General features: G+C 48.0%; 3 protein-coding genes across 3 annotated transcripts; 2 read left to right on the forward strand and 1 right to left on the reverse strand.

The window, feature by feature from the left end:
• The first annotated feature begins 744 nt into the window (after positions 1-744).
• PRDX1 (peroxiredoxin 1) lies at positions 745-13,372 on the forward strand. The gene is made up of 6 exons (XM_002810894.5): positions 745-1,361; positions 4,120-4,236; positions 7,336-7,489; positions 8,147-8,269; positions 8,506-8,636; positions 13,007-13,372. The coding sequence occupies exons 2-6, from the start codon at positions 4,131-4,133 to the stop codon at positions 13,090-13,092; spliced, it is 600 nt and encodes a 199-aa protein (XP_002810940.1). The 5' UTR covers positions 745-1,361; positions 4,120-4,130; the 3' UTR covers positions 13,093-13,372.
• An 896-nt stretch (positions 13,373-14,268) lies between these two features.
• MMACHC (metabolism of cobalamin associated C) lies at positions 14,269-24,400 on the reverse strand. The gene is made up of 4 exons (XM_009250952.4): positions 24,026-24,400; positions 16,876-17,070; positions 16,061-16,213; positions 14,269-15,622 (listed from the first exon to the last, which is right to left on the reverse strand). The coding sequence occupies exons 1-4, from the start codon at positions 24,104-24,106 to the stop codon at positions 15,203-15,205; spliced, it is 849 nt and encodes a 282-aa protein (XP_009249227.2). The 5' UTR covers positions 24,107-24,400; the 3' UTR covers positions 14,269-15,202.
• CCDC163 (CCDC163 homolog) lies at positions 24,347-27,325 on the forward strand. The gene is made up of 7 exons (XM_063724012.1): positions 24,347-24,906; positions 24,995-25,028; positions 25,182-25,302; positions 25,502-25,566; positions 25,805-25,921; positions 26,724-26,779; positions 27,031-27,325. Exons 1-7 carry the CDS (start codon positions 24,829-24,831, stop codon positions 27,136-27,138), a joined length of 579 nt encoding a protein of 192 aa, XP_063580082.1. The 5' UTR covers positions 24,347-24,828; the 3' UTR covers positions 27,139-27,325.
• Positions 27,326-27,623: the final 298 nt, after the last annotated feature.

The following is a 27,623-nucleotide window of genomic DNA, read 5'->3' on the forward strand; positions in this document are numbered from 1 at the left end:
TTGAGGAAAAAGGGAATGGAGGAAAAAAAAGATTATGTGGTTGACTCAGGGTAATCTAGTGGTAAGGTACTACTAGAAAGGTAGAAAGTAGTCTAGCAGAAAGGTAATCTAGTAGTGAACATTTATGGAATTTGTGGAATAGAGGCCAGGTGCAGTGGCTCGCGCTTATATTCCTAGCACTTTGGGAGGCCAAGGCGGGCGGATCACCTGAGGTCAGGCGTTGGAGACCAGCCTAGCCAATATGATGAAACCCCGTCTCTACTAAAAATACAAAAAATTAGCTGGGCGTGGTGGTGCGTGCCTGTAGTCCCAGATACTCCGGAGGTGAGGCGGGAGAATCGCTTGAGCCCGGGAGGTGGAGGTTGCAGTAAGCCAACACCGTGCCACTGCACTACAGCCTGGGCGACAGGGTGAGTGAGACTCCGTCTCAAAAAAAAATGTGGAATAGAACAAACTTTAGTTTTAGGAACTAGACTTTATATTGTAGATCTAGTTGCACTTGACACGTCCTTGTTTTATGGGAGGCTACATACTTTAAAGGTTTCCAGGGGAGCAAATAATTAATTATGATTTTGTGTATGTGTGTTTGTGGGGGGTAGTCATCAGGAAATGTCTGAGGCCTTTTGCCTTACCGTATGGGTCTGGCTAATGTGTAATGTTTTGACTCAAGATTGTAAAGTCAAATTATTCATCCGGGGAGAGGATGGTCGTGTAGCTGAGTCAGCCTCCCAAGCTGAACTTTCCCTTTGGCGTAAGTTTAGGAGTCCTGATATTTTATTTTCCTTTACAACAGAAAGCAGCAACCCTGTAATTAAAGAGAACAATGAAAGAAGCTATCTAAGCCATGAGGGTTACTGAGGATCTGCGCTGGGGTTAAGGCTGAGAACTTAAGAAATATTTGGATAGACAGTTCTCATGGCTTGGTGTGGTTAGACGTGCTCCTCCATGGGCAGCAGCTAAGACGCTTACTCTAGTTTGGGCATTGAGGTCATAGTGCGTAGTGGTCCTGGAAGTAAAGAGAATCCTGGTTTTCCGCAGAGATCTAGGATTCACCTAAGCGTTTGGGTTCGGGAGCGGCCACAAGGGCGCCTCACTCCAACCTCAGCCATCCACAACAGGGTGGGGTATTAGTATTTTTCCGCGCCCGCCCCAACGAGGGAAAGCGCCGAGTCATTCCGGCTGGGCGCGCCGGGCGGGGCTCGGGCCACATCCCCCTCCTCTCTCTCCTCCTCCGGCACTCCAGTCCGTTCTGACTCTCGCGAGAGCCGTACTGGCTATAAAGGCAGCACCCCGGGGAGCTTTTGCGCGCCCTGTTCTTGCCTGGCGTTGGTGGTTTGTTTCTGCGACTTGCGTCGGGACTGGTGAGTGTGGGCAGTGCGGCCCCTGCGGAGTGAGGCGCGGCGCGCCCTTCTTGCCTGTTGCCTCTTCCTCCTCCTGTCCGGGGCCCGCCCGCGCTTGGGTGGGGGTGCTGTGATGCGTGAGGCAGCCGGGGGAGGCCCAGAGTCCGAGACTGCTTGAGCGCTGCGCACACCCTTCTCGTGGGCCCCCCACGTAGGTGCGGGGACCTGGTTGAACCCCAAGGCTAGCGTGGACTCGAGTCGAGTCTTCCCCCGGCAACTCGAGCACGTGGCGCGGCGTCTGGGCGGGCTGGTGGTGGGGTCTCCAAGACTAGCCTCCTGCCGGACGGGGTGGGTTCGGGAAGCTTCTGGAATGGACCCGTATCCGGACTCGTGGCTGTAGAAGACAGCCTGTATGTATTTGGCTGTTCCGGGTCCTGAGCCTTGACTAGTTGCGGAGCTTCGGGTACCCTTTCCCCGTCTTTATTTTCCTGTGCGTGGAATGGAGTTAGCTATGAGCCCAAATGTCCCCGCTGAAGCACTCTCTCCGCTGGTGCTTTCTCCAGTGCTGGGGAGGGACAGGGGGTACCTGAAGTGGAGTTTAGGGATGTGGCCCTCTACGCTGGGCAGATCCCCTGAAGGGGCCCGGCGCCGGCCTGAATCCCAGCAGCCTTTACCCCGAATTGGTTGGGTTTTGTACTTGGGGGCCACCTGGGAAAGTAGGATTGGACGAGAAGGCCATTTGGGGGCACCAAGTTGCAGCATGCCTTAGTTTTTGGTTTTTGTTTTTTGTCGTTAAAGGTGTTAAGGACTTTTTGAAAAACAGTTAAAAGTTTGCTAAGATCCATGCTTACAAAATTTCTTTTGGTTGTGGTATTGTGAACTAAGAACTTTGGGACTTGAAAGAGCTTTCAGACCGCGGCTTAGTGGGTTAAATCTCTGTTTTTTGAGCTAGAGTCTCGCTCTGTCGGCCAGGCTGGAGTGCAGTGGCGCGGTCTCGGCTTACTGCAACCTCTGTCTCCCGAACTCAAGCAATTCTCCTGCCTCAGCCTCCCGAGTAGCTGGCATTACAGGCTTGTGCCACCAAGCACCGGCTAATTTTTGTATTTTTTTTTTTTTTTTTTTGAGACGGAGTCTCGCTCTGTTGCCCAGGCTGGAGTGCAGTGGCTCGATCTCGGCTCACTGCAGCCTCCGCCTCCCGGGTTCACGCCATTCTCCTACCTCAGCCTCCCGAGTAGCTGGGACTACAGGCACGTGCCACCACGCCCGGCTAATTTTTTGTATTTTTGTTAGAGACGGGGTTTCACTATGATGGCCAGGCTGGTCTTGAACTTCTGACCTCAGGTGATCTGCCTGCCTCGGCCTCCCAAAGTGCTGGGATTACAGGCTTGAGCCACAGCGCTTGGCCAAGATCTCAATACTAATCTTGGTGTTGATCTGGGTGAATCCAGCGCAACCTTCCTTTTCAGCAGTAAATTGATTCTTCTACTTATTTTCGCCCTGGGATATTAGCCCCAAAGTCAGGAACCCGTTTGTGAAGGGAATTCTAGGGCTTACACAATACCTAAAGATTTGAAGTTAAGCAGATGCCAATATCTTGGTCTTGCCTCCTTTTTTTTTTTTTTTTTTTTTTTTTGAGACAGAGTCTCACTCTGTTGCCCAGGCTGGAGTGCAGTGGCGCAATCTCGGCTTACTGCAACCTCTGCCTCCCGGGTTCAAGCGATTCTCCTGCTTCAGCCTCCTGAGTAGTTGTGATTACAGGCATGCACCACCACGCCCGACTAATTTTTGTGTTTTTAGTAGAGAGGGGTTTCACCATGTTGACCAGACTGGTCTCGAACTCCTGACCTGGTGATCTGCCCGCCTGGGCCTCTCAAACTGCTGGGATTACAGGTGTGAGACACTGCGCCCAGTGGTCTTGCCTCTTAAAAGTTGGACTGGCTGGAAGGGCGCGGTGGCTCACGCCTGTAATCCCAGCATTTTGGGAGGCTGTGTTGGGCGATCATCTGAGGTGAGGAGTTTAAGACCAGCCTGACCAACATGGAGAAACCCCGTCTCTAATAGAAATACAAAAAAATTAGCTGGGTGTGGTGGCCTGCGCCTGTAATCCCAGCTACTACGGAGGCTGAGGCAGGAGAATCGCTTGAACCCGAGAGGCGGAGGTTGCAGTGAGCTGAGATAACGCCATTGCATTCCAGCCTGGGCCCCAAGAGTGAAACTCCGTCAAAAACAAAAACAAAAACAAATAAAACAAGTTGAATTAGTTATAGGGTTATAGGTTGTGTGCTGTCTTGGACAAAGCTACCTGGAGAAAAGTCAAATATGCTTCTGATGTTACGAAGGCAGGTGGAGGCACAGTGATGGGAAAGGTCAACGTGACTTTTGGGGAGCCAAACAAGTGTTTGAGGCATTGTGCATTTGGATTCTGGTTTGAGAGTCTTCACCTGCCTCTCTCTCTGCTTCTGTATAATGAATAAGATGCCACTGCACTAATGGTTCAGAAAGAATGAGAGGTTATCTCAGTATATAAAGAAATTGCCTTGCTGTTTTTAAATGAAAACAAAGGCTGAGATTCAGAGACTTGTTTCGTTCCAAAAGTTGGAAAGCTCAGATTGTGACCCTTGACTGCTGGCCGGAGCTTCTTACTAAAACAACATTTAATGTATTCAGGGACACTGGACAATGCCTTGATTGTTTACAGCTAAGTCTCTTTAAGTAGGTGAAGGCTGCTGGTTATGTAGAAAATTAAGGCTTGTTTCTAATTCATTTCTGTTATTTCTAGCTGATAGGAAGATGTCTTCAGGAAATGCTAAAATTGGGCACCCTGCCCCCAACTTCAAAGCCACAGCCGTTATGCCAGATGGTCAGTTTAAAGATATCAGCCTGTCTGACTACAAAGGTGAGAAAATTTACACTGGGCTCATTGAGATGGAGTTATTTTATATTCTAGGGATGGCTTGTTAGATTTGTGTCAATGTTATGTTTGACTGTAAAATGTTTTGTCTCCTAGGAAGAAGTATTTAGGTTGTTACCTTCATGTTGAAGTGGTGATTATCTAGTGATTACAGGGTGTATATCCTAGGACCAAATCACTTCTGGAGAAACCACATGCTTCATTATGTCTAGACATACTAGCTTAATTATCTTTTCAGTATTCCTCCTCTATTTTCTTTCTTTATTTTTATTTTTGAGACAGGGTCTCATTCTGTCACCCAGGCTGGAGTGCAGTGGCGCAGTCATGGCTCACTGCAGCCTCTACCTCTCTGGGCTCAGATGATCCTCCCACCTCAGCCTCCTGAGTAGCTGGGACTGTAGGGGCATGCTGCCATGTCCGGCTAATTTTTGTATTTTTTTTTTTTTTTTTTTTTTTTTGAGACGGAGTTTTGCTCTTGTTGCCCAGGCGGGAATGCAATGGCGTGATCTCGGCTCACCACAACCTCCACTGCCCAGGTTCAAGCAATTCTCCCGCCTCAGCCTCCCGAGTAGCTGGAATAACAGGCATGCGCCATCATGCCTGGCTAATTTTTTTTTGTATTTTTAGTAGAGACGGGGTTTCTCCATGGTGGTCAGGCTGGTCTCGAACTCCTGACCTCAGGTGATCCACCCACCTCGGCCTCCCAAAGTGCTGGGATTACAGGCATGAGCCACCACGCCCGGCCTAATTTTTGTACTTTTTGTAGAGATGGGCGCCATGTTGCCCAGGCTGGTCTGCAACTCCTGGGCTCAAGCCCTCTGCCTGCCCCAGCCTTTCAAAGTGCTGGGATAACAGGTGTGAGCCACTGCATCTGGCCCTCCTCTATTTTATTATTGGAGAAATACTCATTATCGCTTGTTATAAGAGACATTCTACATTTAAAGTCTCAGAGCTCACTCAAACCTTTGGAGCTGTGACACTGCTCGTTCAGTTTGTTTGGGTCACGTATATATCACAGCTGTTAATATTAGGCTGAGGGCTAGGCACTTTCCCTTGCCTGTTTTGACCCCAGAGGAGAGTTGATGTTACAGATGGAACAACTCTCCTTTCTGTTGTCATAGTTGTTTTTTTTTTTGTTTTTTGAGAGTCTCGCTCTGTCGCCCAGGCTAGAGTGCAGTGGTGCGATCTAAGCTCACTGCAAGCTCCGCCTTCTGGGTTCATGCCATTCTCAGGCCTCAGCCTCCTGAATAGCTGGGACTACAGGTGCCCGCAACGACGGTCGGCTAATTTTTTTGTATTTTTAGTAGAGACGGCGTTTCACCATGTTTGCCAGGATGGTCTCGATCTCCTGACCTTGTGATCCACCCGCCTCGGCCTCCCAAAGTTCTGGGATTACAGGCGTGAGCCACCGCGCCCGGCCTCTGTTGTCATAGTTTCATGCAGACACTTGGCAAGTTCTGTTGAGCCTCCTCCTTTCTTTACCTTGTAGTGCCAGAGCAGCTGGATCTCCTGGGACAGTTGAGGATATAGATTCCTTAGAATGCTAACCTGAGACTCAGGTGTCAAGTGTCCTTTTCTCAGTGGTGTAGTATTAGTTCCTGGAGTTAGTTTTTGGTAGAACATTTGACTAGGTTTCCTGATATAATCACACTTTGTTGTTGGGGCTTCTCCCAGCAAACAAGTTAAGTTGCACCATAGGGAGGTGACCTTGGCCCAGGTGTATAAGCAGGAGCTAGGAGGAGCTGCTTTCTGCCCTCCAGAGCTTGACTTGCTGAGGCCCCAAAGTGCTTGTTAGGCAAAGCCCTGGAGGGGTTTTTCAGATGAGTTAATTTCCAGTGATACTGCAAAGTGGTAAATGTCAAAGAGGGCTGCTTGTTTGGCTTTTTTTTTCTGAGATGGAATTTTGCTCTTGTTGCACAGGCTGTAGTGCAGTGAGTGGCATGATCTCAGGTCACTGTGACCTCCGTCTCCCTGGTTCAAGTGATTCTCCTGGTTCAGCCTCCCCAGTAGCTGAGATTTCAGGCTCCCGCTATCACGCCCAGCTAATTTTTGTATTTTTAGTAGAGACACGTTTCACCATGTTGGTCAGCCTGGTCTTGAACTCCTGACCTCAGGTCATCCACCCGCCTTGGCCTCCCAAACTGCTGGGATTACACACGTCAGCCACCATGCCACCACACCCAGCCTGTTTGACTTTTCAAACATTGCTGCTACCTGGAAATGAGTGAATATTTGGAATTGTTCTAGTATTTAAGCCTGGTGGGTGTGGCGAGAAGGCTGCCTGGCCAGTTTGAAGATCTGTTATTTCAGTGGTTAATCCCAGTGACTTCATTAAAATTGCAGCTAGAAGTTCTGTTACTCATTAGTACTTTTGTCTTTTCTGTCTCTCTCTCTCTCTCTGTGTGTATATGTATATATGTATTTTTGTTGTTTTGAGACAGTCTTGCTCTATTGCCCAGGCTGGCCTCAAACTCCTGGGGTCAAGGGATCCTCCCACCTCAGCCTCCCAAGTAGCTGGGACTACAGGCACACACCACTGTGCCTGGCTTAAAATTTTTCCTGTCCTGTCAGGCACGTTAGGAACACATGTGATCACTTAAACCATGCTTGTTCCATTACTATGGTTCATCACGGGAGAAGTGCAAAGGCTCTGACTTCTTATTGGTGTCTTATCTCTACAGCAGAAGAGTACTGCAATTCAGCTTTCTCTGGGCACTGTTAAGCATTGGCATTAAGCCATGCTTGTAAGTGCATCCTTGCTTTTGCTGTCTTTGGAGAACTTGGTGTTTATGTTAATTTTAGCCACTCAGAAAAGATCAAAATTAGACTGAACAGTGTTTATTCTGTAGTTGGTAGCTAAGAACATGGAGGCAGGAGAATAAAGTATGGGATTGGAAGTTTTTTTCATTCAGGTCTTCCTAATGCACCAGGTTCTAAAAGTAGCTTCTAGGAGACATCTATATTGAGCATCTTGGCAGTTAGTGGTTATTGTGTCAGCCATGAACTTGCTTCTTTTTGTATAGGAAAATATAAAGCAAAGAAGTCTGTGTCGAATGCTAAGCATGACTCCGATTTTTCCCCCAGGAAAATATGTTGTGTTCTTCTTTTACCCTCTTGACTTCACCTTTGTGTGCCCCACGGAGATCATTGCTTTCAGTGATAGGGCAGAAGAATTTAAGAAACTCAACTGCCAAGTGATTGGTGCTTCTGTGGATTCTCACTTCTGTCATCTAGCATGGTAAATCTCTTGGTCTATTTGGCATGTGAACTTTTTTTTTTTTTTTTTTTTGAGATGGAATCTCGCTTTGTTGCCCAGGCTGGAGTGCAGTGGTGTGATCTCCGCTCACTGCAAGCTCCGCCTCCCAGGTTCACGCCATTCTCCTGCCTCAGCCTCCCGAGTAGCTGGGACTACAGACTCCTGCCACCATGCCCGGCTAATTTTTTGTATTTAATTTAGTAGAGACGGTGTTTCACCGTGTTAGCCAGGATGGTCTCGATCCCCTGACCTCGTGATCTGCCCGCCTCGGCCTCCCAAAGTGCTGAGATTACAGGTGTGAGCCACTGCACCCAGCTGGCATGTGAACTTTTAAAACAGCAACTGGGAAGCTTTGGCAATAGACTTTCAAGTATTGGCATCTCATGGAAGGGAGTGCAAAGTCTGACTTTCTCTTATTGCTCTCATGACCTGGCAGCAGAGAAGCAGCAGCTTCAGTTGCAGTTGAGTGTACCCTAGTGACCTACCTTAACTGTTCTCAGCATTCACTTTATTGCTGGAAAAGGAAAAAAAACAGTTTTTTTTGGAAAGTTAGATTAGGAATATGGGAAAGGGGAAAGAGGAATGGGTACAGTTAAGTCAAGAGTTTGAATGTAACTGTATGTTTGCCTTTTGCCATAGGATCAACACACCTAAGAAACAAGGAGGACTGGGACCCATGAACATTCCTTTGGTATCAGACCCAAAGCGCACCATTGCTCAGGATTATGGGGTCTTAAAGGCTGATGAAGGCATCTCGTTCAGGTGTGTCATCAGGACAAGTATCCAGTTGGCTGAAAGCCTTTTATTTGGAGAGATCTAGAGCCCTGATCTGTAGAGACTCCTTCGTCATTTCATTCCTTTATGCCGGGGCCTCCTCACTAAGGCCAGGCCAGTACGAATGTGGAGACCAGTCCATTTCCTTAAGGCTTCAAGCTTCTGTATTCTAACAAAGCACATCTCTAAACCTGTATTGCTTTTCCTTTCATCTCTTTTCCCAGGGGCCTTTTTATCATTGATGATAAGGGTATTCTTCGGCAGATCACTGTAAATGACCTCCCTGTTGGCCGCTCTGTGGATGAGACTTTGAGACTAGTTCAGGCCTTCCAGTTCACTGACAAACATGGGGAAGGTAAGCCATCTGTCTGATAACAGGACAACAGAGTGGTGGTATGAAGGGGTGGGTTGCCCCTCCACACCTGTGGGTGTTTCTTGTTAGGTGGAATGAGAGACTTGGAAAAGAAAGAGACACGGAGACAAAGTATAGAGAAAGAAATAAGGGGGCTCAGGGGACCAGCGTACAGCATACAGAGGATCCCGCTGGCCTCTGAGTTCCATTAGTATTTACTGATCATTCTTGGGTGTTTCTCAGAGAGGGGGATGTGGCAGGGTTATAGGATAATAGTGGAGAGAAGGTCAGCAGATAAACACGTGAACAAAGGCCTCTGCATCATGAACAAGGTAAAGAATTAAGTGCTGTGCTTTAGATATGCATACATATAAACATCTCAATGCCTTAAAGAGCAGTATTGCTGCCCGCATGTCCCACCTCCAGCGCTAAGGCGGTTTTCCCCTATCTATTGTATGTAGATGGAATATACAATTGGGTTTTATACTGAGACAGTCCATTGCTCAGGGACCGGCAGGAGACAGATGCCTTCCTCTTGTCTCAACTGCAAAGAGGCATTCCTTCCTCTTATACTAATCCTCCTCAGCACAGACCCTTTACGGGTGTCGGGCTGGGGGACGGTCAGGTCTTTCCCTTCCCACGAGGCCATACTTCAGACTATCACATGGGGAGAAACCTTGTACAATACCTGGCTTTCCTAGGCAGAGGTCCCTGCGGCCTTCCGCGTGTTTGTGTCCCTGGGTACTTGAGATTAGGGAGTGGTGGTGATGCTCTTAACGAGCATGCTGCCTTCAAGCATTTGTTTAACAAAGCACATCTTGCACAGCCCTTAATCCATTTAACCCTGAGTTGACACAGCACGTGTTTCAGGGAGCACAGGGTTGGGGGTAAGGTTACAGATTAACAGCATCTCAAGGCAGAAGAATTTCTCTTAGTACAGAACAAAATGGAGTCTATGTCTACTTCTTTCTACACAGACACAGTAACAATCTGATCTCTTTCTTTTCCCCACAGTGGTAGAATGGGAAAGATAGTAGGAACAGAAGCTACCAAATAAGAAAACGGGTATTTCTCTTCATAAATTGAAGCCCCTGGATTACAGTGTGTTGTGAGGGTGAGGGTAATGGAAAAGCTTGGGAAGGAGAATATAAAGGCTTTTTTATTCAAAGTATACATACTCCTCTCTTCTCTCCTGCTCATTTAGAATCAGTCACTCCCAAAGGTCTAACTTACTGAATGTAGGATGATCTCACAGATGTATTAGGGCAAAACAAAATGGTTGGGAATCACATCTAGAGATAAAGCATGCCATTTTAAAAATAACTTTATTGAGAGAAGAGGTTAATCCATATAGTTCATATTTTTATTTATTTATTTATTTATTTTTTGCGAGATGGAGTCTTGCTCTGTTGCCCAGGCTGGAGTGCAGTGGCGCAGTCTTGGCTTACTGTAACCTCCGCCTCCCGTGAGCCATTGCGCCCAGCCCAGACTAGCTTTCTAAGGCCTATTTTAGCTCTGATCTTGTGATTTAAAGAAAATGAAGTTATTAGAGTCTGGATTAGTGGTGTATGTTTGGGAAGACCCAAAGGTGCTAGCTTGGCTAGCACCAAGTAATCTTTTTACAGGGATTAGAGTCTGATTATATAGGGATCAGTGAGCACTGATAACCAGGAGGTACCTTTTGCAGAAGGATGTGTGGGCAGTTAGCCTAGACAGATGACACATGGCTCAGCTGCCATCTGCTGAGACTGCCCCCTTGTGGGAGATGAGGTTCAGCATTAAGAAGGAGGCGGCAGTGGGAAAGTAGGCCCTTTAACTGGACTTTCCTAGGAACCTACATATAGGTTAGTCTCCCGAACCCAGGCTTTCATAACTCAGAAGCTTGCTTCTTCAGACTCTGTTGGTCTCTGTTGCTTCCCATCCCACTGGAACATGTACAGCCTCTAAGGCACCATTTAAGAGCCAATGAATGCCAAACACTTTTTTTTTTTTTTTGAGACAGCATCTTGTTTTGTCGCCCAGACTGGAGTGCAGTGGTGTGATCTCAGCTCACTGCAGCCTCCACCTCCTGGGTTCAAGCGATTCTCTTGCCTCAGCCTTCTGAGTAGCTAGGACTACAGGGGTCCACCACCACGCCCCACTATTTTTGTATGTTTTGTAGAGATGGTATTTTGCCATGTTGGCCAGGCTGGTCTTAAACTCCTGAACTCAAGCAATCCTCCCACTTTGGCCTCCCAAAGTGCTGGGATTATAGGCATGAACCACTGTGCCCAGCTGCCACACTTATTTATTTATTTTTTTTTGAAATGGAGTCTCGCACTGTCGTCTGGGCTACAGTGCGGTGGTGCAATCTCAACTCACTACAACCTCCGCCTCCCGAGTTCAAGCAATTCTGCCTCCGCCTCCCTAGTAGTTGGGATTACAGGCGCCCACCACCATGCCCAGCTAATTTTTTGTATTTTTAGTAGAGACGGGGTTTCATTATGTTGGCCAAGCTGGTCTTGATCTCCTGACCTCAGGTGATCCACCCGCTTCTGCTTCCCATACCCAACAGTGTTGGATATGAGTGAAACATTTAACTGGGGATCTGTCACTAATACAAGTATAATTGTAAGAGCCATGAGGCCTTAGTGTCAGTAAACTGAGTTGGCAAGGTCCTTTTGGGTTCATTATTCCTCTTATTTAGCTGTGAGGCCCAGTTCTTTGTTTCATCCTGGACAAAGGAATCTTTTTTGGTCGCCTTGTAGTACCTATTGGCAAACCTCTATCTGGCTGTGGCCTAGTCTTTGCTTTTATGCTGTTCTTTGCAACTTGTTTATCTTTAGGACCTGTATTGTATCCCTTTGATATCACTAAAGCCAATAACTAAATCAGATGGAGATTTTAGAAAAATAATGGCAGCTAGTCCTTCTATTTAGCTTTAACTCTTGTTCCATCTATACCTTGTGCCTAGAGTCTTGACATCTGAGGTTATGATATCCTTGGACCAAAGAGGGGCCTCTATGTCTCACTCGAGCAGTTGAGACTCTTGCTGCTCTTTGATGACTACATGTCTCGTAGAATATGACAGCACATGGCAGTGGAAAAATCAAGCCGGGTGCGGTGGCTCATGCCTGTAATCCTAGAACTTTGGGAGGCCAAGGTGGGTGGATCACCTGAGGTCAGGAGTTCGAGACCAGCCTGGCCAACATGGTGAAACCCCATCTCTACTAAAACTATAAAAATTAGCTGGGTGATGCTGGGCGCAGTGGCTCACGCCTGTAATCCCAGCACTTTGGGAGGCCGAGGTGGGCGGATCACGAGATCAGGAGATCGAGACCATCCTGGCTAACATGGTGAAACCCTGTCTCTACTAAAAATACAAAAAATTAGCCGCGCGTGGTGGCAGGTGCCTGTAGTCCCAGCTACAGGAGGCTGAAGCAGGAGAATGGCATGAACCCAGGAGGCGGAGCTTGCAGTGAGCTGAGATCGCGCCACTGCACTCCAGCCTGGGCGAAGAAATGAGACTGTCTCAAAAAAAAAAAAAAAAAAAAAAATTTAGCTGGGTGTGGTGGCGGGCGCCTGTAATCCTAGCTATTGGGGAGGCTGATGCAAGAGAATTGCTTGAATCCAGGAGACCGAGGTTGCAGTGAGATGGAGGTGGAGATTGCGCCACTGTACTCCAGCCTGCGCAACAGAGGGAGACTCCATCTCAAAAAAAAAAAAAAAAAAAGAAAAGAAAAATTAGAGATAGTCCCCTTGCCTCATTTTCTTCAGGCTAGCCTGAGGCACATTCTTAGGCATTGTCAGGAAAAGGTTGAAGGCTGTGCTTTCTGTATAAATCTATGAAAAATTTCAAACTCTGCCTTTTGCGTACCAAGGGGTAGATGGCAGTTACTTAATGAAACAAGCAGGGGCTTAAGTTCTTGATCCTTTATAAGGTTCAGGCTATCCAGTTTGGTAGAGTTAGAAGAATGCTGAGAAGGCAGACTGAGTTTGCTGTCTTCAGAGCTCTGAAGGGCTGTCAGAAGGAAACAGTTTAGTGTTAAGGGTTTACGCAGTCCTATGTGTGTCATTTATTTAGCTTTTTTTTCCCCCTTAAGGATTGGAGAGTGTTGGCAAATCATTTAAACTTTGCTTTTTTTGTGGAAAATTTAAATTTCAAGTGCTACATGAATAAATTAGGCATGATAGTATCTTAAGGCTGTGGTGATGATTATATAATGTTTGTAAAATGGTTAGCTTATACTAAAAGGGTGAATGATCTTAGACTGATTGCAGGGGTAGGTTTCCTGGTATCTGAGTGTTCAGGTGCAGAACTGGTTTTGTCCATAGGAGAATGGTGGTGCATACCATTGAGAAGGTTATTAATTAGTGGTACCTTTCTCTTGCAGTGTGCCCAGCTGGCTGGAAACCTGGCAGTGATACCATCAAGCCTGATGTCCAAAAGAGCAAAGAATATTTCTCCAAGCAGAAGTGAGCGCTGGGCTGTTTTAGTGCCAGGCTGCGGTGGGCAGCCATGAGAACAAAACCTCTTCTGTATTTTTTTTTTTTCCATTAGTAAAACACAAGACTTCAGATTCAGCCGAATTGTGGTGTGTTACAAGGCAGGCCTTTCCTACAGGGGGTAGAGAGACCAGCCTTTCTTCCTTTGGTAGGAATGGCCTGAGTTGGCGTTGTGGGCAGGCCACTGGTTTGTATGATGTATCAGTAGAGCAACCCATTAATCTTTTGTAGTTTGTATTAAACTTGAACTGAGATCTTGATGAGTCTTTATTTTAGGAAGCATATTATTAGCTTTTGATTTTAAGAGGAATTTACTCCTTGCTTTCCCTGTTTTGGGGAAAATGAAGAGAGCTGCCTCCAAATCAGGGATTTATATTGACACAGGTAGACGCAGGGAATGGAACTGAATGAACCCAAGGTGTTACATTTTGTTTCATTACACATGAGGGAGAAAAATAAGCCCTGCTTTAGTGTTGGCCAGAGCACTGCGACTTACACCACAGGCTGGCTTACCAGTTAAAGTCTCAGTGTGACTACTTGGACGTGTATTTTTGCTTGGACACACTATTCAAAGCGCTGCATGGGAAGCAGAAGCTTGGCCTCTTCTGATAAATGCCTGGTACCTGCTATGTAAAAGAGTTGGAGGTTTCTGTTCCTTTTGAACTGACAGAGGAAAGAGGAAGACAAGGCTGGTGGCCTTGGGTAGGGCTTTCAGTAGCACAGTACTGGGCAATTCTTAGCCTTCCCTTGGTTCTAGCCTTGATTAGAGATAGTCTTTTTTAGTGTCATTATGTTGCCCAGAGTGGTTCTGAATTCCTTGCCTCAGGTGGTCCTCCGCCTCAGCCTCCCAAAATGGGATTACAGGTGAGAGCCACAGTGCCTGGTCAAAGGTCTGTGATCCTCATTCGTATGTCATTGTCCTCAGAGAGGCTGTCAGCTGGGAAAAGTTATTCTCCTGGGCCTTTGAGGCCAAGGTAGATTCAGAACTGAGGATACTTCTGTGTATCATGTGATGCCATTCCAGCCACTTGTCTTCCTCAGCTACTCCAACCTGCCCACCCCTCTAGAACCCAGACTATACCCACGAGCAGCAGTACAGAATTCCCAGGGCCTTTGGTAACGGCCAACATACTGCTTACTATATGCCAGGTACTTTTCCAAAGTGCCTTACACGTGTTTATTCAGTCCCTACCTGAGGTACGTACTTTTTTTTTTTTTTGAGACAGAGTCACACTGTCGCCCAGGCTAGAGTGCAGCCACACAATCTTGGCTCACTGCAACCTCCGCCTCCCTGGTTCAAATGATTCTACTGCCTCAGCCTCCCGAGTAGCTGGGACTACAGGCCTGTGCTACCATGCCTGGCTAACTTTGTATTTTTAGTAGAGACGGGGTTTCACCATATTGGCCAGGCTGGTCTCAAACTCGACCTCATGATCCATCTGCCTCGGCCTCCCAGAGTGCTGGGATTACAGGCGGGAGCCACCACGCCCTGCTGGTAGGTACTCTGTAGAGGATATTTGACCCTTAGGCCCTGTGACAACATCTTGGGGCACTGTTTAGAAATGGGAACAGATAAAAGAGTCTTGGCTGGGCGCGGTGGCTCACGCCTGTAATCCCAGGACTTTGGGAGGCCAAGATGGGTGGATCACGGGGTCAGGAGTTAAAGACCAGCCTGGCCAAGATGATGGAACCCCATCTCTGCTAAAAATACAAAAAATTAGTCAGGTGTGGTGGCAGGCACCTGTCATCCCAGCTACTCAGGAGGCTGAGGCAGATAATTGCTTGAACCCAGGAGGCAGAGGTTGCAGTAAGTAGAGATTGTGCCACTGCACTCCAGCCTAGGTGACAGAGTGAGACTCTGTCTAAAAAAAAAAAAAAATCTCAGTTGAAGGCAGATGGGAATTCTGGTTCCCTGGCCTTTATCTTGGCCAAACCTAACTTCCTTGAGCCTTGTTATCTTCATGGAAGATCTCTACTGTATTATCAAAAATAGTAATCTTGTACTCAAAACCTTTTGCTTTGCCAAAGCCAATTAAGTCCTAGCAAGTACCACCATAAATCAGGGTCTACGTGGGAGAAAGGTATCAAGGGCCAGGGGATGCAGGTGGTGAGACCCTGGGGCTGAGCCAGCTCCGGGCTCTGCTGGGATTCCCAGGCTTCCTGGGGCCGGGGGTGGTAAAGGGAAGGTCCAGGGAGGGAGAACTAGGCTTCTCTGAGGGCTCAGCCAAGCCCAATAGGGCCAATCGTTGGGCAGGCGGAGTGGAGAAGTAGGCCTTCTGCTCTTCTGAGTAGCGCTCCTGGGGTGTCACAGCATCCCGGTAAGTCCAGTCACGCCAGTGGAAATTGAAGCCTTCGAGTAGGGCGATACGGTCAGCTCTTGTAGGTACACAGTCATGAGGTTTTCTGGGTGGCAGATCTGGCACCTCTATCCCTGGCAGCAGCACTACCCCTCGGATGGCAAACCAGCCCCCAAATCGGGGGTGTATGCATACACCTGATATGCGCTGGGGAGAGTGAAGAAAAGCAAGGTCACAGAGGTCCCCTTGGCACCAAGTCCAACTGCCATCATTGCAAGCTAGGCCTGTTCACTTAACTTCCCACTCAGTGTACACTGACTCTACATAAACCTCTGTCCTTTTCTTGGCAAACCCTTTCATAAACTATTCTGAGCACAAGGAATGGCTAGGCTTCCTAGTCTCACCACTAGTCTTTAACACTGCTGTGCCCCCTGTATCCTAAGACAGTTCTGCAGACTAAGTTTTCGGATCTCACGAGTCCCCAGTTAGACAACCGCATGTGACAGGACTGCCCCCCATCCAGAACAAAGCTAATTTGTTCTGGGTTGTGTCACATCCATCCAGGGAAGGCTGAGGAATGTGGGACCTGGTAGGGAGAGGCCTTTACCAGTCTGTCTCAGCCTCTATTTACATTTTCCCTCTCACCTGGTTCCCCCATGGGTCAGCCTCCACATCTTGTCGTTGGTAGTAGTAAGCAGCCCCTGCCACATGGGCTGCTGTCTGGGCCAGGATCTTGGGGCGTCGGTTGGGGTGCACCTCATAGTCAGCAATGATTTCTATCTGCAGCTCTGGGAGGCTCTGAAACAGCGGACAAAATAGAGGGTACTGTCAGCATGAGGGGAGTTATGACCTTGTCCTAGGGAGCCCTAGTTTGTTGTGTGTATGTGAACATGGTCCTGTCCTCAGAAGGGAAAACATGACCTTAACTTGGGAGGCTCCAGTGTGGACATAGTTATAGTTATTTCCAGAAGGGCCCATGTTTGAAGGGAAATACACAAGTCCTCATATGAAGGAAGGCATGGTCAGTTTTGGGGAGATCCAGTAGGTATGTACATAGTTATGTGTATATGTGAGTGTGTGTTGGGAGAATATTGTTCTGTCCTCAAAAGGACAGCATAAAGCTTGCAGGTCTAGGACAAAGCAATGCCTGGGGAATGTTGGACTCATTCCTATTCCACTTGGAGGCCAAGGAAAACCTGGTCTGAGGTTCATATAGTTGCCCATCAGTGTAGGGTGAGTGAGACTGATTTCACACTGGGGGACTGCTAGAGGAGGGTGGTGGAACCTGGGTGTGTGAGAAGGCAGAATGAGGAAAGATCACAGAACGTCAAGCCTGGCTTTAGGGTATCATTTCACCTTTGAAGTGGCTCCTAGCCCTAGGTCTAGATCCTGCATTGAGCGTGGAGAAACTGGAGGCAGCTGTAGGTTTGGGAGCTGGGGGAAAACTGAGCCTTCCTCACCTCTCTAACACGGCCCAGATGGTAGGCCACACACTGGTCCACTGGGTCAGTCAGCATTTGGAGGTGGCAGCTCTGCAAGAAGGGCTTGAGGGCCCGGTCAAACATGGCAGGCGTGCTGAGTACCAGGAAGGCCAGGGTAGGTCCTGGCAGCAGTAGGTGGAAGGCTGGAGGCAAGAGTTCATTGTACCATGCCACCTGAAACAGAAAGTTCAGGCCAGGCTGGAGAGGGCCAGTCTAGGCTGTAGCCTGGCCCATACCTTAACCTTCAGGCCTCACACTTTTGCCCTAGCCTCCATCTCACTCATTCAGTGAATTTTCACTGATGCTATGTGATTTATTTCTATGAACAACTCAACTGAATTTGACAGGGAATTCATTATTTTTTGAGACAGAGTCTTGCTGTCACCCAGGCTGGAGTGTAGTGGCATGATCTTGGCCCACTGCAACTTTGGCCTCCCAGATTCAAGTGATTCTCGTGCCTCAGCCTCCCGAGCAGCTGGGATTATGATGTGCACCACCACGCCTGGCTAGTTTTTGTATTTTTAGTAGAGACAGGGTTTTGCCATGTTGGCCTGGCTGGTCTCTGAACTCCTGGCCTCAGCTAGGACCCACCTGCCTCGGCCTTCCAAAGTGCTGCGATTATATAGGCGTGAGCCACCGAGCCTGGCCCAGGGAATTATTTTATTTATTGAAGGACTGACTGACAACAAATAATTTCAGGCCTCATCCAACTACAAATGAACCAATGAAAATGAAAAACCCTGCAGGGCGTGGTGGCTCACAGCTGTAATCCCAGCACTTTGGGAGGCCGAGGCAGGTGGATCACCTAAGGTCTGGAGTTTGAGACCAGCCTGGCCAACATGGTGAAACCCTGCCTGTACTAGAAATACAAAAATTAGACAACCATGGTGGCACTCACCTGTAATCGCAGCTACTCAGGAGGCTGAGGCAGGAGAATCACTTGAACCCGGTAGGCAGAGGTTGCAGTGAGACAAGATTGTGCCACTACACTCCAGCCTGGGTGACAGAGTGAGACCCCCCCTCAAAAAATAATAATAATGAAAGAAAATGAAAAACCCAGGAACGAGGACCCACAGAGCAGAGTTCCTAAATCCACAACTGACTGAGGTGCATGAGGGCATAGGAACAGTCGAAGTGGCTGTCAACGCACTTGCCCTCCAAGTCCAACACCTTGAAGGCATTCTAAGACAAAAGCAAGATCGGAGATTTCTCAAAGCAGAATCAACATATGATGCCATGACAGTTGTTCAGAAAAATATTGTTAATCTGGAGAAGCATGTTGCTGCAGCCAAGCCTGAGACAGAGAAAGCCACCTGAACCCTCAATGCCGTTCATGCCACAGTCCAACTCATCCTCAAATGACACAAAACGATGTGGTTCCACCAGTCTCTTCCCAACCAGCACTTCTTTACCCTTTTGATATGTCGTCAGGGGAAACTATCAGCGGCAGCAAGCTATGTCTTCATTGAAGATCAAGGGGTTATAATAGATTAAAATTCTACTATATCCAGAGCATCTCCATACAGACAGATCAAAAGACGAGATCATAGTTCCAGGCTATATAACCCTAACTCTAGAGATGAATTTGGAGAGAACAGGCAGTTGTTTTTTTTTTTTTTTTTTTGAGACGGAGTCTCACTCTGTTGCCTAGGCTGGAGTGCAGTGGCGTGATCTAGGCTCACTGCAACCTCCGCCTCCCGGGTTCAAGTGATTCCCCTGCCTCAGCCTCCTGAGTAGCTGGGACTACAGGCATGTGCCACCACGCCCGGCTAATTTTTGTATTTTTAGTAGAGATGTGGTTTCACCATGTTGGCCAGGGTGGTCTCGATCTCCTGACCTCATGATCCACCTGCCTTGGCCTCCCAAAGTGTTGGGATTACAGGTGTGAGCCACCACGCCCAGCCCAGGCAGTTTCTTAAAATACTGTTTTTAGGCTGGGCATGGTGGCTCATGCCTGCAATCCCAGCACTTTGGGAGGCTGAGGTAGGAGGATTACTTGGGGCCAAGAGTTTGAGACCAGCCTGGGTAACAGAGTGAGAACCTGTCTTTATTTTTTTATTTTATTTTATGTTTTGAGACGGAGTCTCACTCTGTCACCAGGCTGGAGTGCAATGGCGCAGCCTCGGCTCATTGCAATCTCCACCTCCCAGGTTCAAGTGATTTTCCTGTCTCAGCCTCCCGCGTTGCTGGGACTACAGGCATGCGTCACTACGCCCAGCTAATTTTTGTATTTTTTAGTAGAGACGGAGTTTCACCATGTTGGCCAGGATGGTCTTGATCTCTTGACCTCATGATCCACCTGCATCAGCCTCCCAAAGTGCTGGGATTACAGGCGTGAGTCACCGCGCCAGGCGAGAACCTGTCTTTAAAAACAAAATGGCCCTTTTTTTTTTTTTTTTTTTAAATGTATACAGTCTCACTGTCGCCCAGGGGCTAGGGTGCAGTGGCATGATGTTGGCTCACTGCAACCTGTGCCTCCTGGGTTCAAGCGATTCTTGTGCCTCAGCCTCCCAAGTAGCAGGGATTACGGGTGTGTGCTACCAGGCCTAGCTAATTTTTTGTATTTTTAGTAGAGATGGGGTTTTGCCATGTTGGCCAGGCTGGTCTTGAACTCCTGGCCTCAACTGATCTGCCCACCTTGGCCTCCCAAAGTGCTAGGATTACAGGCGTGAGCTTCCGTGCCAGGCCAAAAAAACCATTTTTATCAGTTAATGATGAACTGATGCTACCAAAGAGGCTAGAAACGTACTTAACCTCTGACTTGAGCCCATCAGGGGTTTTCCTGCTTTTTTTTTTTGAGACAGTCTTGCTCTGTCACCTAGGCTAGAGTGCAGTGAGGTAATCACAGCTCACTGCATCTTCAACCTCCCTCCCTCAAGCAATCATCCCTCCTCAGCTTCCCGAGTGGCTGGGACCACAGGTGTGAGCCACCACACCTGGCTGGCTAATTAAAACAAAAAAATAATTTGTTGTAGAGACAGGGTCTCCCTATGTTGCCCAGGATGGGATTTTCCTGCTTTTGACAGACTTTCTTGTTACCACGGTCAACACCATATTAGTCTACAAAACCCCAAACAGGAATCTTGTGTTTGGTTTCTTTTTTTTGAGATGGAATTTTGCTCTTGTTCCCCAGGCTGGAGTTCGTGGCCTGATCTTGGCTCACTGCAACCTCCGCCTCCTGGGTTCAAGTGATTCTCCTGCCTCAGCCTCCCGAGGAGCTGGGATTACAGTTGCCTGCCAGCACGCCTGGCTCATTTTCTGCATTTTTAGTTGAGACGGGGTTTCATCATGTTGGCGAGGCTGGTCTTAAACTCCTGACCTCATGATCCACCCGCCTCCGCCTCCCTAAAGTGCTGGGATTACAGGCGTGAGCCTCCGTGCCCGGCCAGCAAGCTTGTGTTTTTGAGGTTGACCAATCAGCAAAGCAAATATGTGATTAATGCAAACTTTATTTTCAGTTTTAGGACACACAATATTTGCTTTTGTCCACTTGGCCTGGACATCCAAGAAATTGGATTCACCTGTAACACTGTCTACACCCACATTCACGCACTGAACATGGAGAAGAGATGTCACAAGAAGCCTGAACCAAAGACCCATAACATAACCTGCAATGAACTTGCTAAATCACATAGTTGTGGAGGTTGCTGCTGTTCACACAAAGTGCTATGGATATACCTACATCACTTACTGGGGATTTCTGACTCATAGTGCAGAACACTTGACACAGGTCTACACAGGCTACCTGGGGTTGTGCATTAATGGGACAGAGTGGGATGACCATTACTTGTTTGATTGTAGCTGGTTTTACTGCTGTAACAGATAAGTGAAGTCTGTGTCAGTGCTCAACTAATAATGTGGCTGTTGTGGTTAGGTCTGTTCCCCCTCATGTCTATTATAGGTTCATGTATTGTATGGCAGGGAACTTAGAATAGAGAGGCAGAAATCTCAGCTACTCAGGAGGCTGAGGCAGGAGAATCGCTTGAACCTGGGAGGCAGAGGTTGCAGTGAGCCAAGATGGCGCCATTGCACTCCAGCCAGGGCAACAGAGTGAGACTCCATCTCAAAAAAAAAAAAAAAAAAAGGCAGAGAGTTATTATTATTATTATTTTTGAGATGGAGTTTCACTCTTCTTCTTGCCCAGGCTAGAGTGCAATGGCGCAATCTCGACTCACCACAACCTCCACCTCCTGGGCTCAAGCGATTCTCCTGCTTCAGCCTCTCGAGTAGCCAGGATTACAGGTGCACACCACCACGCCCAGCTAATTTGTATTTTTAGTAGAGACGGGATTTCACCATGTTGGCTAGGCTGGTCTTGAACTCCTGACCTCCAGTAATTTACCCACCTTGGCCTCCCAAAGTGCTGGGATTATAGGTGAGAGCCACCACGCCCGGCTGCAGAAAGTTCTAATAGGCAGAACCACTAAGAACAATAGAAATGACTGTACTATAGCTAGTGCAATGACAGGGTCAGATGAGGGTCCTCTGAAATTAGAAAAGGCTTCCTTGTGGCCGGGCGTGGTGGCTCATGCCTGTAACTCCAGCACTTTGGGAGGCCAACACAGGCAGATCACCTGAGGTCAGGAGTTCAAGACCAGCCTGACCAACATGGAGAAACTCTGTCTCTACTAAAAAAAATACAAAATTAGCTGGGTATGTTGGCACATGCCTGTAATCCTACCTACTCTGGAGGCTGAGGCAGGAAAATCACTTGAACCCGGGAGGCAGAGGGCAGAGGTTGTGGTGAGCTGAGATCGCACCATTGCACTCCAGCCTGGGCAACAAGAGCGAAACTCCATCTCAAAAAAAAAAAAAAAAAAAAAAAGAAAAGAAAAGGCTTTCTTGGATGCTAAGTCTTGAAGGCTAGAAAGTCAACTGGTCAACTGTCAGGTTGATGTAGGAAGGAGAATCTGGTGTGCATTTATTTATTATTTATATTTCACCAAAAAAGACATAAACTCACTGGTGTGTATTTTAAAAAGAGGTCACAGACTGAGTGCGGTGACTCATGCCTGTAATCCCAGTGCTTTGGGTGGCTGGCCAAAGCAGGAGGATCACTTGAGGCCAGGAGTTCAAGACCAGCCAGGGCAACAAAGTGAGACCCTGAGTGTTGGTGCATGCCTGGAGTCAGCTACTTGGGAGACTAAAGTGGGAGGATCACTTGAGCCCAGGAGTTTGAGGCTGCAGTGAGCTACGATTGCACCACTGCACTCCAGCCGGGAGGACAGAGTGAGACTTTGTCTCTAAATAAATAAAGAATAAAATAAACAAGTCACAGCATAAGCAAACACACTGGCAGAAAATTCCTGGGTATATTTGAGAATTGTCTAGTTTGGTGGAAGTGAAGGGTCTGTAGAGAGAATCAGAGGGAGAGAAGGCTGGAGAGATCAATAGGAGTGAGATTTTGATTGGCTTTGAATACCAATTTAAGGAATATGGATTTAATTTGGTGACAGTGAAGAGCCACTGAAGATTTAAGGAGTAAACTAGCATGATCATTTTTAGATCAAACTGGCTGCAGTGTGGAGGATGGACTGGAGGTAAAATGACAGCAAGGAGGTTATTACAGTAATCCAAGTGAGAAATGGTGGCCTGCACCACAGCATAGATGGGTGGAATACAAGGGAATGGATTTGGGAGATTCAGTAGACAGTCTTATAGGTCTTGGTGGTTGATTGGATGTGGGGGTAGGGAGGTGAGAGGTAGGAGCCTAGGGTGACTGGCAGGGCTGCAGTTAGCTTTGTTCAGTACAAAAGCTCCTAATACCCAGGTCTACTCAACTTGCCAGATAGGCATTCTCACTCTCCCACACACCTGCCATCCACTGAAACGGTGTCTCAAAGAGTTAAAGGTCGATCTGCAACAAATAGCTTTTGTTTTCTCAAAAACCCAGTGTCATAATATTAGCTTCTAACACATCAGGCATCAAGCCCTTTTACTTGGTAACACCACACCACTATCTCCACACCTTTACTCAAGCTTTTTCTGATACTTGGGATGTACATAACCCTCCTTCCTTCCAATCTATCTTTTCATATATAGCTCAATTCCATTTTTTCTGGCAAGACCAATCTCAAGCTAGACCCAACCTACTTCTCCCTCTATATCCTCTCCCAGGACTGCTGTGAGCCACTCAGCAGAAGGAATGGGAAGTGGGTAGTCTCTTAAGCATCAGGCAGAGGGCTCAAGCTGAGCTGATTTAGCTTTGTAACTTAACTGCTCAGTGCACAGGGCACTGATGTGGGGAAATGTAACTGTGTAAATGGGGGTAGGGGTGCGGTGCTGAGACTGCTGTGCCAGGCGAGTGTACAAAGTTTCATTGCCCAGCCCAGCAATGATGACTGGAAATATCATGAATTATCCTTCTGTTGGTAGAGGGAACAAACCAGCCAATTGTTTGCCTGTTCATCACCAGGAATGCCCTTCCCTCCTCAACTGACCTAAATGATAGCTATGCAAACCTAGGCTTTGCCCTCTCCTAAATCCTTTAGGAAGTTCCAAGGTGACTTTGCCTCACAGGTCCCTTTCTTCTTGTAAATTATATCGGTGACAATCTGAGCCACACACGTTACAGGTCATATGGTGTCTCCCGTTAACCAATCCGGCATTATAGCATTATATAGAGGTAAAAGGACAAACATGCGACAACTTTTTTTTTTTTTTTTTTTTTTTTTTTTGACACGGAGTTTCGCTCTTCGTTGCTCAGCCTGGACTGCAATGGCGCAATCTCGGCTCACTGCAACCTCCGTCTCATGGGTTCAAGCGATTCTCCTGCCTCAGCCTTCCGAGTAGCTGGGATTACAGGCATGCACCACCACGCCCGGCTAATTTTATATTTTTAGTAGAGATGGGGTTTCACCATGTTGGCCAGGCTGGTCTCGAACTCCTCACCTCAGGTGATCCGCCCGCTTCGGCCTCCCAAAGTTCTGGGATTGCAGGCGTGAGCCACCATGCCCGGCCTCGACCACTACCTTTTTAACCCAAGCCCCCACTGAAACGCTGTCCCTGTTGTCACATGGACACTGGGCTACAGGAACCCAGGAGGATCAGAGGCTCCCGAGGCCTCACGCCAGTTGCAACGAAGCCAATCATATATCTCACCCTAGAACAGCAGGAGGGATAAACTAACCTGGAAGGGGTAAACCTCGAAGCCAAAAGGACATAGCGTGTCCTCGATCTTCTGCTTCAGCTCTGCGACTTTCGGCTCCATAGCGCACGTTACACGCTGAGCTTGCTGGGGAATGAAGTCTCAAGGACAATTGGGCCGTTAAGTTTTGAGTCAGCTTCGACTCCATTTCCCAGGTAGGAAATGGGTCCAGTAGCAGGACCGTATTGCCTATGCGCGATGCATCTTGGGATGCGTAGTTCGTTTCCTCCTTGGAGACAGCCACACGGAATCAGGAAGACTCAGTTTCCCGGCAAGCTACACGGTGGGGGTGTGCATGTACGTGTCTCTTCCAGAGAAAGGTAGTTCCACCTCCTCCATCGCCGGTTGTGTTCGCAAGAGGCGAACTCAGTTTCCCAGGTGGCGCTGCGGCAGCCAGTCCAAAGTCGGACTTTCAAAACCAACCCGAAGTTTTGAACCCGGCGGCGGCAGTTGTCACTGGCACAGGTTTGGCGTGGTGGCGCCAGTGTACTACTTCTGGGGAGGTCTCGACCAGGTTCGACAGCTTCGATCCCCACCTGATATCTGCGTATCATCTCGGTGTCCCGCTTTTCCCCCAGTTCCCCAAGAGCGTCCTTCCTTTCCCTAGTCACAGGATCGCAGTTTTGGTCTGATAGCGCATCCCCCTACCCCAGTGTTGCATCCCCACTTCCCTCTTTCCATCGAACGTGGTGGCCTTTCCTGGGGATACCTTGGGTATCCTCCCCTGGGAGAGCAAGCACAAGACACCAGGGAGCCAGACCCCTGCCGCTCCCCTGCCACAGGATATGTATAGGAGCCTCAGCTGGTTTGAGCAGCTGGATGTGCTTCTCAACGCTACTAATGGAAATGTGGTCCGGATTAAGGTGAGGGGTTGGTGGAGGTCCCCAGTTTGCGTGGGGAGGCTAAGGGACATTCAGAGCTCATTGGCCTGTGCAACTGTTTCTTTTGTAGCAGTGGCTGTATCCTCTTGGGGTCTCCACCGCAGGTAAGTAATGTCTCTATTTCCAAGCCCTTTCTCTTTCTGTGCCTTCCTCAGTGCCTGTATCATCCATTACTCCTTCCAAATTCCAACTCTGTCCTTTTCTGAACTCTGTTTCCCCACACAGACCCTGCACTTAACCCTTCTTTATTCCCTCAGCCAGGGACCTGGCTGGGACCTGGATTTCCTCTCATCACTTGCCTCTGCAGTCAGGAGTCCAAGCTCAACAGCCTTGGGCTTTAGAGACTCCCACAGTTCCACAAAGGCTGAGCTGCCCTGAGTCCTAGAGCCCATCCTCTCTCTGGGATGAGGTTACTATTCTCTGATCCCAATTTCAATCTCAGGCTCAGGTGAGGCTTGGAATCCTTGGTGTGTATATGTGATGTTTGTGTGAGATGAGGATACTAGGGGTTGGGAAAAGCTGTTATACAGTAGTTCATATGTTTTTTTCTGCCTGGGTAGGTGACTGAGGCACTAAGGCAGGCAGTGCAGGGCCTGCTAGAAGAGCGAGAGCAGCAGAAGTACCAGATCAGTGTCCTGGAAGGTATCTGGCCAGTTATTTTCTTCATATACACAGCTTCACATGTATGCACACAATTTTGCCACACACCTGTTGTGTGTGCACATGTGTCTTGTTTTGCAAGTAGAGTATCTAGGATCTTGTGAAACTCTTAGAGAGGATGATCCCCAACTTGTCCCACTACAGCATCACTAAGGTTGCTGCAGGGGGCCCCAAAGGGGAGTGCTCTTCTCCTGGAGCAACGCCTGGAGGAGCTGAGAAGGGAACTGCAGGGCCTTCGGAGCCAGGTGTGGGAGCAAGCCCAAGCCCAAGCCCAGATGCAAACAGGACAAGGAGAATGCAGTACTACCAATGGCCTTCCTCAGGAGCTGCAGACTGAGTAAGGGATAGGCAAGACCTTGCCTTCTTGAGGCCTTTGAACTTTTGGCATTTGTAGTGGGACAAGTTGGGGATCATCCTAAGAGTTTCACAAGACCCTAGATACTCTACTTGCCTTCTTACTCTGGATTTGTTGATTGACTCTAGAATAGCACTGCTGTCACTCCTACAGTGCTGGGGAGCAAAGTTCAGCTATCCTAGATTTGACTTGGGCTTATGGGGGCAGTATGAGTATCTGGGTTGTATCCCATAAAGGCATTCTTTACCTGATACAGAGTCAGTGAGGTACCTTTATATGTTTGGATGTTAAAGAGGGAGGAGAGATCGGCAGGGTGCGGTGGCTCACGCCTATAATCCCAGCACTTTGGGAGGCCGAGGTGGGTGGATCACCTGAGGTCAGGAGTTCAAGACCAGCCTGGCTAACATGGTGAAACCCCATCTCTACAAAAATTAGCCGGGCATGATGGCGGACGCCTGTAATCCCAGCTACTCGGGAGGCTGAGGTGGGAGAATCGCTTGAACCCAGGAGGTGGAGGTTGCAGTAAACTGAGATCATACCATTGCACTCCAGCTTGGGTGACAGAGTAAGACTCCATCTCAAAAAAAAAAAAAAAAAAAAAAAGAGGGAGGAGACCAGAGTCCTAGCCTCAGGAAGGAAGACAGTTCAGTGTTGGAAGGGCCCCCTTGATACATCATTATCTTCTCTGTTTCTGGTTCTGTTCCCCTTTCCAGGATCTCCATTCATGTTGTCCAATTAAGCTGCCTCTAGCCACTACCTTCACCATGTCTGTTTCTTCATCCAGCTCTTAACTCAGTCTTCTGGACAGTAACAGTAGCTGGGATCTTTTATGGAAGCCAGGTGAGGATAAGGACAAGGATTCCTGTTTTTGGGGAGGCTAAGTCTGAATGGTGCCTGAATGCCAGCTGCCTAATTATTTAACACTAGGTAGAATGGAGTCTCTGCCTTTCTGTGAATTCACTGACCTCTGTTGCTGTTTATTCTGTCAGTCCTGTATGTCCCTCTCTATTAGAAAGGCCTAGGGCCTAGTTCTGTGCATATCACAATGCTTGCTGATGACTTGTTTTCTCTTCCCTTTTCTTTCCTCTTAGATCCCCAGAGGAGCACCCTTTCTAACCTGGAGCCCAGCATCTTTCAGCTCCATGCCCAGAGTCTTAAGCAAGAGGACCTATTCCTTTGGAGCCCCAAAATGCTCCTGAATGACCTGTAAGGACTCGTTAAGAATAGTAGGATGAAGGCTTCTTTGCCCACCCTCCCCTCCAAGGCCCTGTTTCTGGGCTGCCCGCCCCTACTTTCTTGAAGTAGCTATTATCTGTCTTCTCTACTGAGGCTTTTCACTGCCTGCCCATCCTTGCCTCCCAACTGCAATAAAATGGTTTAACCCTCCCTGATGTGTTTTCTGTGAGTCAGCACCCACATGGGATAGAATCAGCTGTACCTGTTCATCTTCCTGTTACTTGGAGTGCTTTCTGTGACGTCTACCCCTGAAATCCAAGTTCATAGACATTTATAGCTGTATCTTTTTTTTTTTTTTTTTTGAGACAGAGTCTTGTTCTGTCACCCAAGCTGGAGTGCAGTGGTGCCATCTCAGCTCACTGCAAACTCCGCCTCCCAGGTTCAAGCGATTCTCCTGCCTCAGCCTCCCAAGTAGCTGGGATTACAGGTGTGCGCTAATTTTTGTATT

The sequence above is a fragment of the Pongo abelii genome, chromosome 1, assembly GCF_028885655.2.
Source record: "Pongo abelii isolate AG06213 chromosome 1, NHGRI_mPonAbe1-v2.0_pri, whole genome shotgun sequence".
Taxonomy (NCBI): domain Eukaryota; kingdom Metazoa; phylum Chordata; class Mammalia; order Primates; family Hominidae; genus Pongo; species Pongo abelii.

Bases quoted from the DNA above. Each gene is read 5' to 3' on its own strand.
- PRDX1 (XM_002810894.5), top strand. From the start codon at position 4,131: ATGTCTTCAGGAAATGCTAAAATTGGGCACCCTGCCCCCAACTTCAAA. The intron at 4,237-7,335 runs GTGAGAAAATTT...TTTTTCCCCCAG, and splicing joins CAGCCTGTCTGACTACAAAG to GAAAATATGTTGTGTTCTTC. The intron at 8,270-8,505 runs GTGTGTCATCAG...CTCTTTTCCCAG, and splicing joins GATGAAGGCATCTCGTTCAG to GGGCCTTTTTATCATTGATG.
- MMACHC (XM_009250952.4), bottom strand. From the start codon at position 24,106: ATGGAGCCGAAAGTCGCAGAGCTGAAGCAGAAGATCGAGGACACGCTA. The intron at 17,071-24,025 runs GTTAGTTTATCC...TTTCTGTTTCAG, and splicing joins TCGAGGTTTACCCCTTCCAG to GTGGCATGGTACAATGAACT. The intron at 15,623-16,060 runs GTGAGAGGGAAA...CACTCTCCCCAG, and splicing joins CTGACCCATGGGGGAACCAG to CGCATATCAGGTGTATGCAT.
- CCDC163 (XM_063724012.1), top strand. From the start codon at position 24,829: ATGTATAGGAGCCTCAGCTGGTTTGAGCAGCTGGATGTGCTTCTCAAC. The intron at 25,567-25,804 runs GTATCTGGCCAG...GGAGCTGAGAAG, and splicing joins CCAGATCAGTGTCCTGGAAG to GGAACTGCAGGGCCTTCGGA. The intron at 25,922-26,723 runs GTAAGGGATAGG...TTCTTCATCCAG, and splicing joins CCTCAGGAGCTGCAGACTGA to CTCTTAACTCAGTCTTCTGG.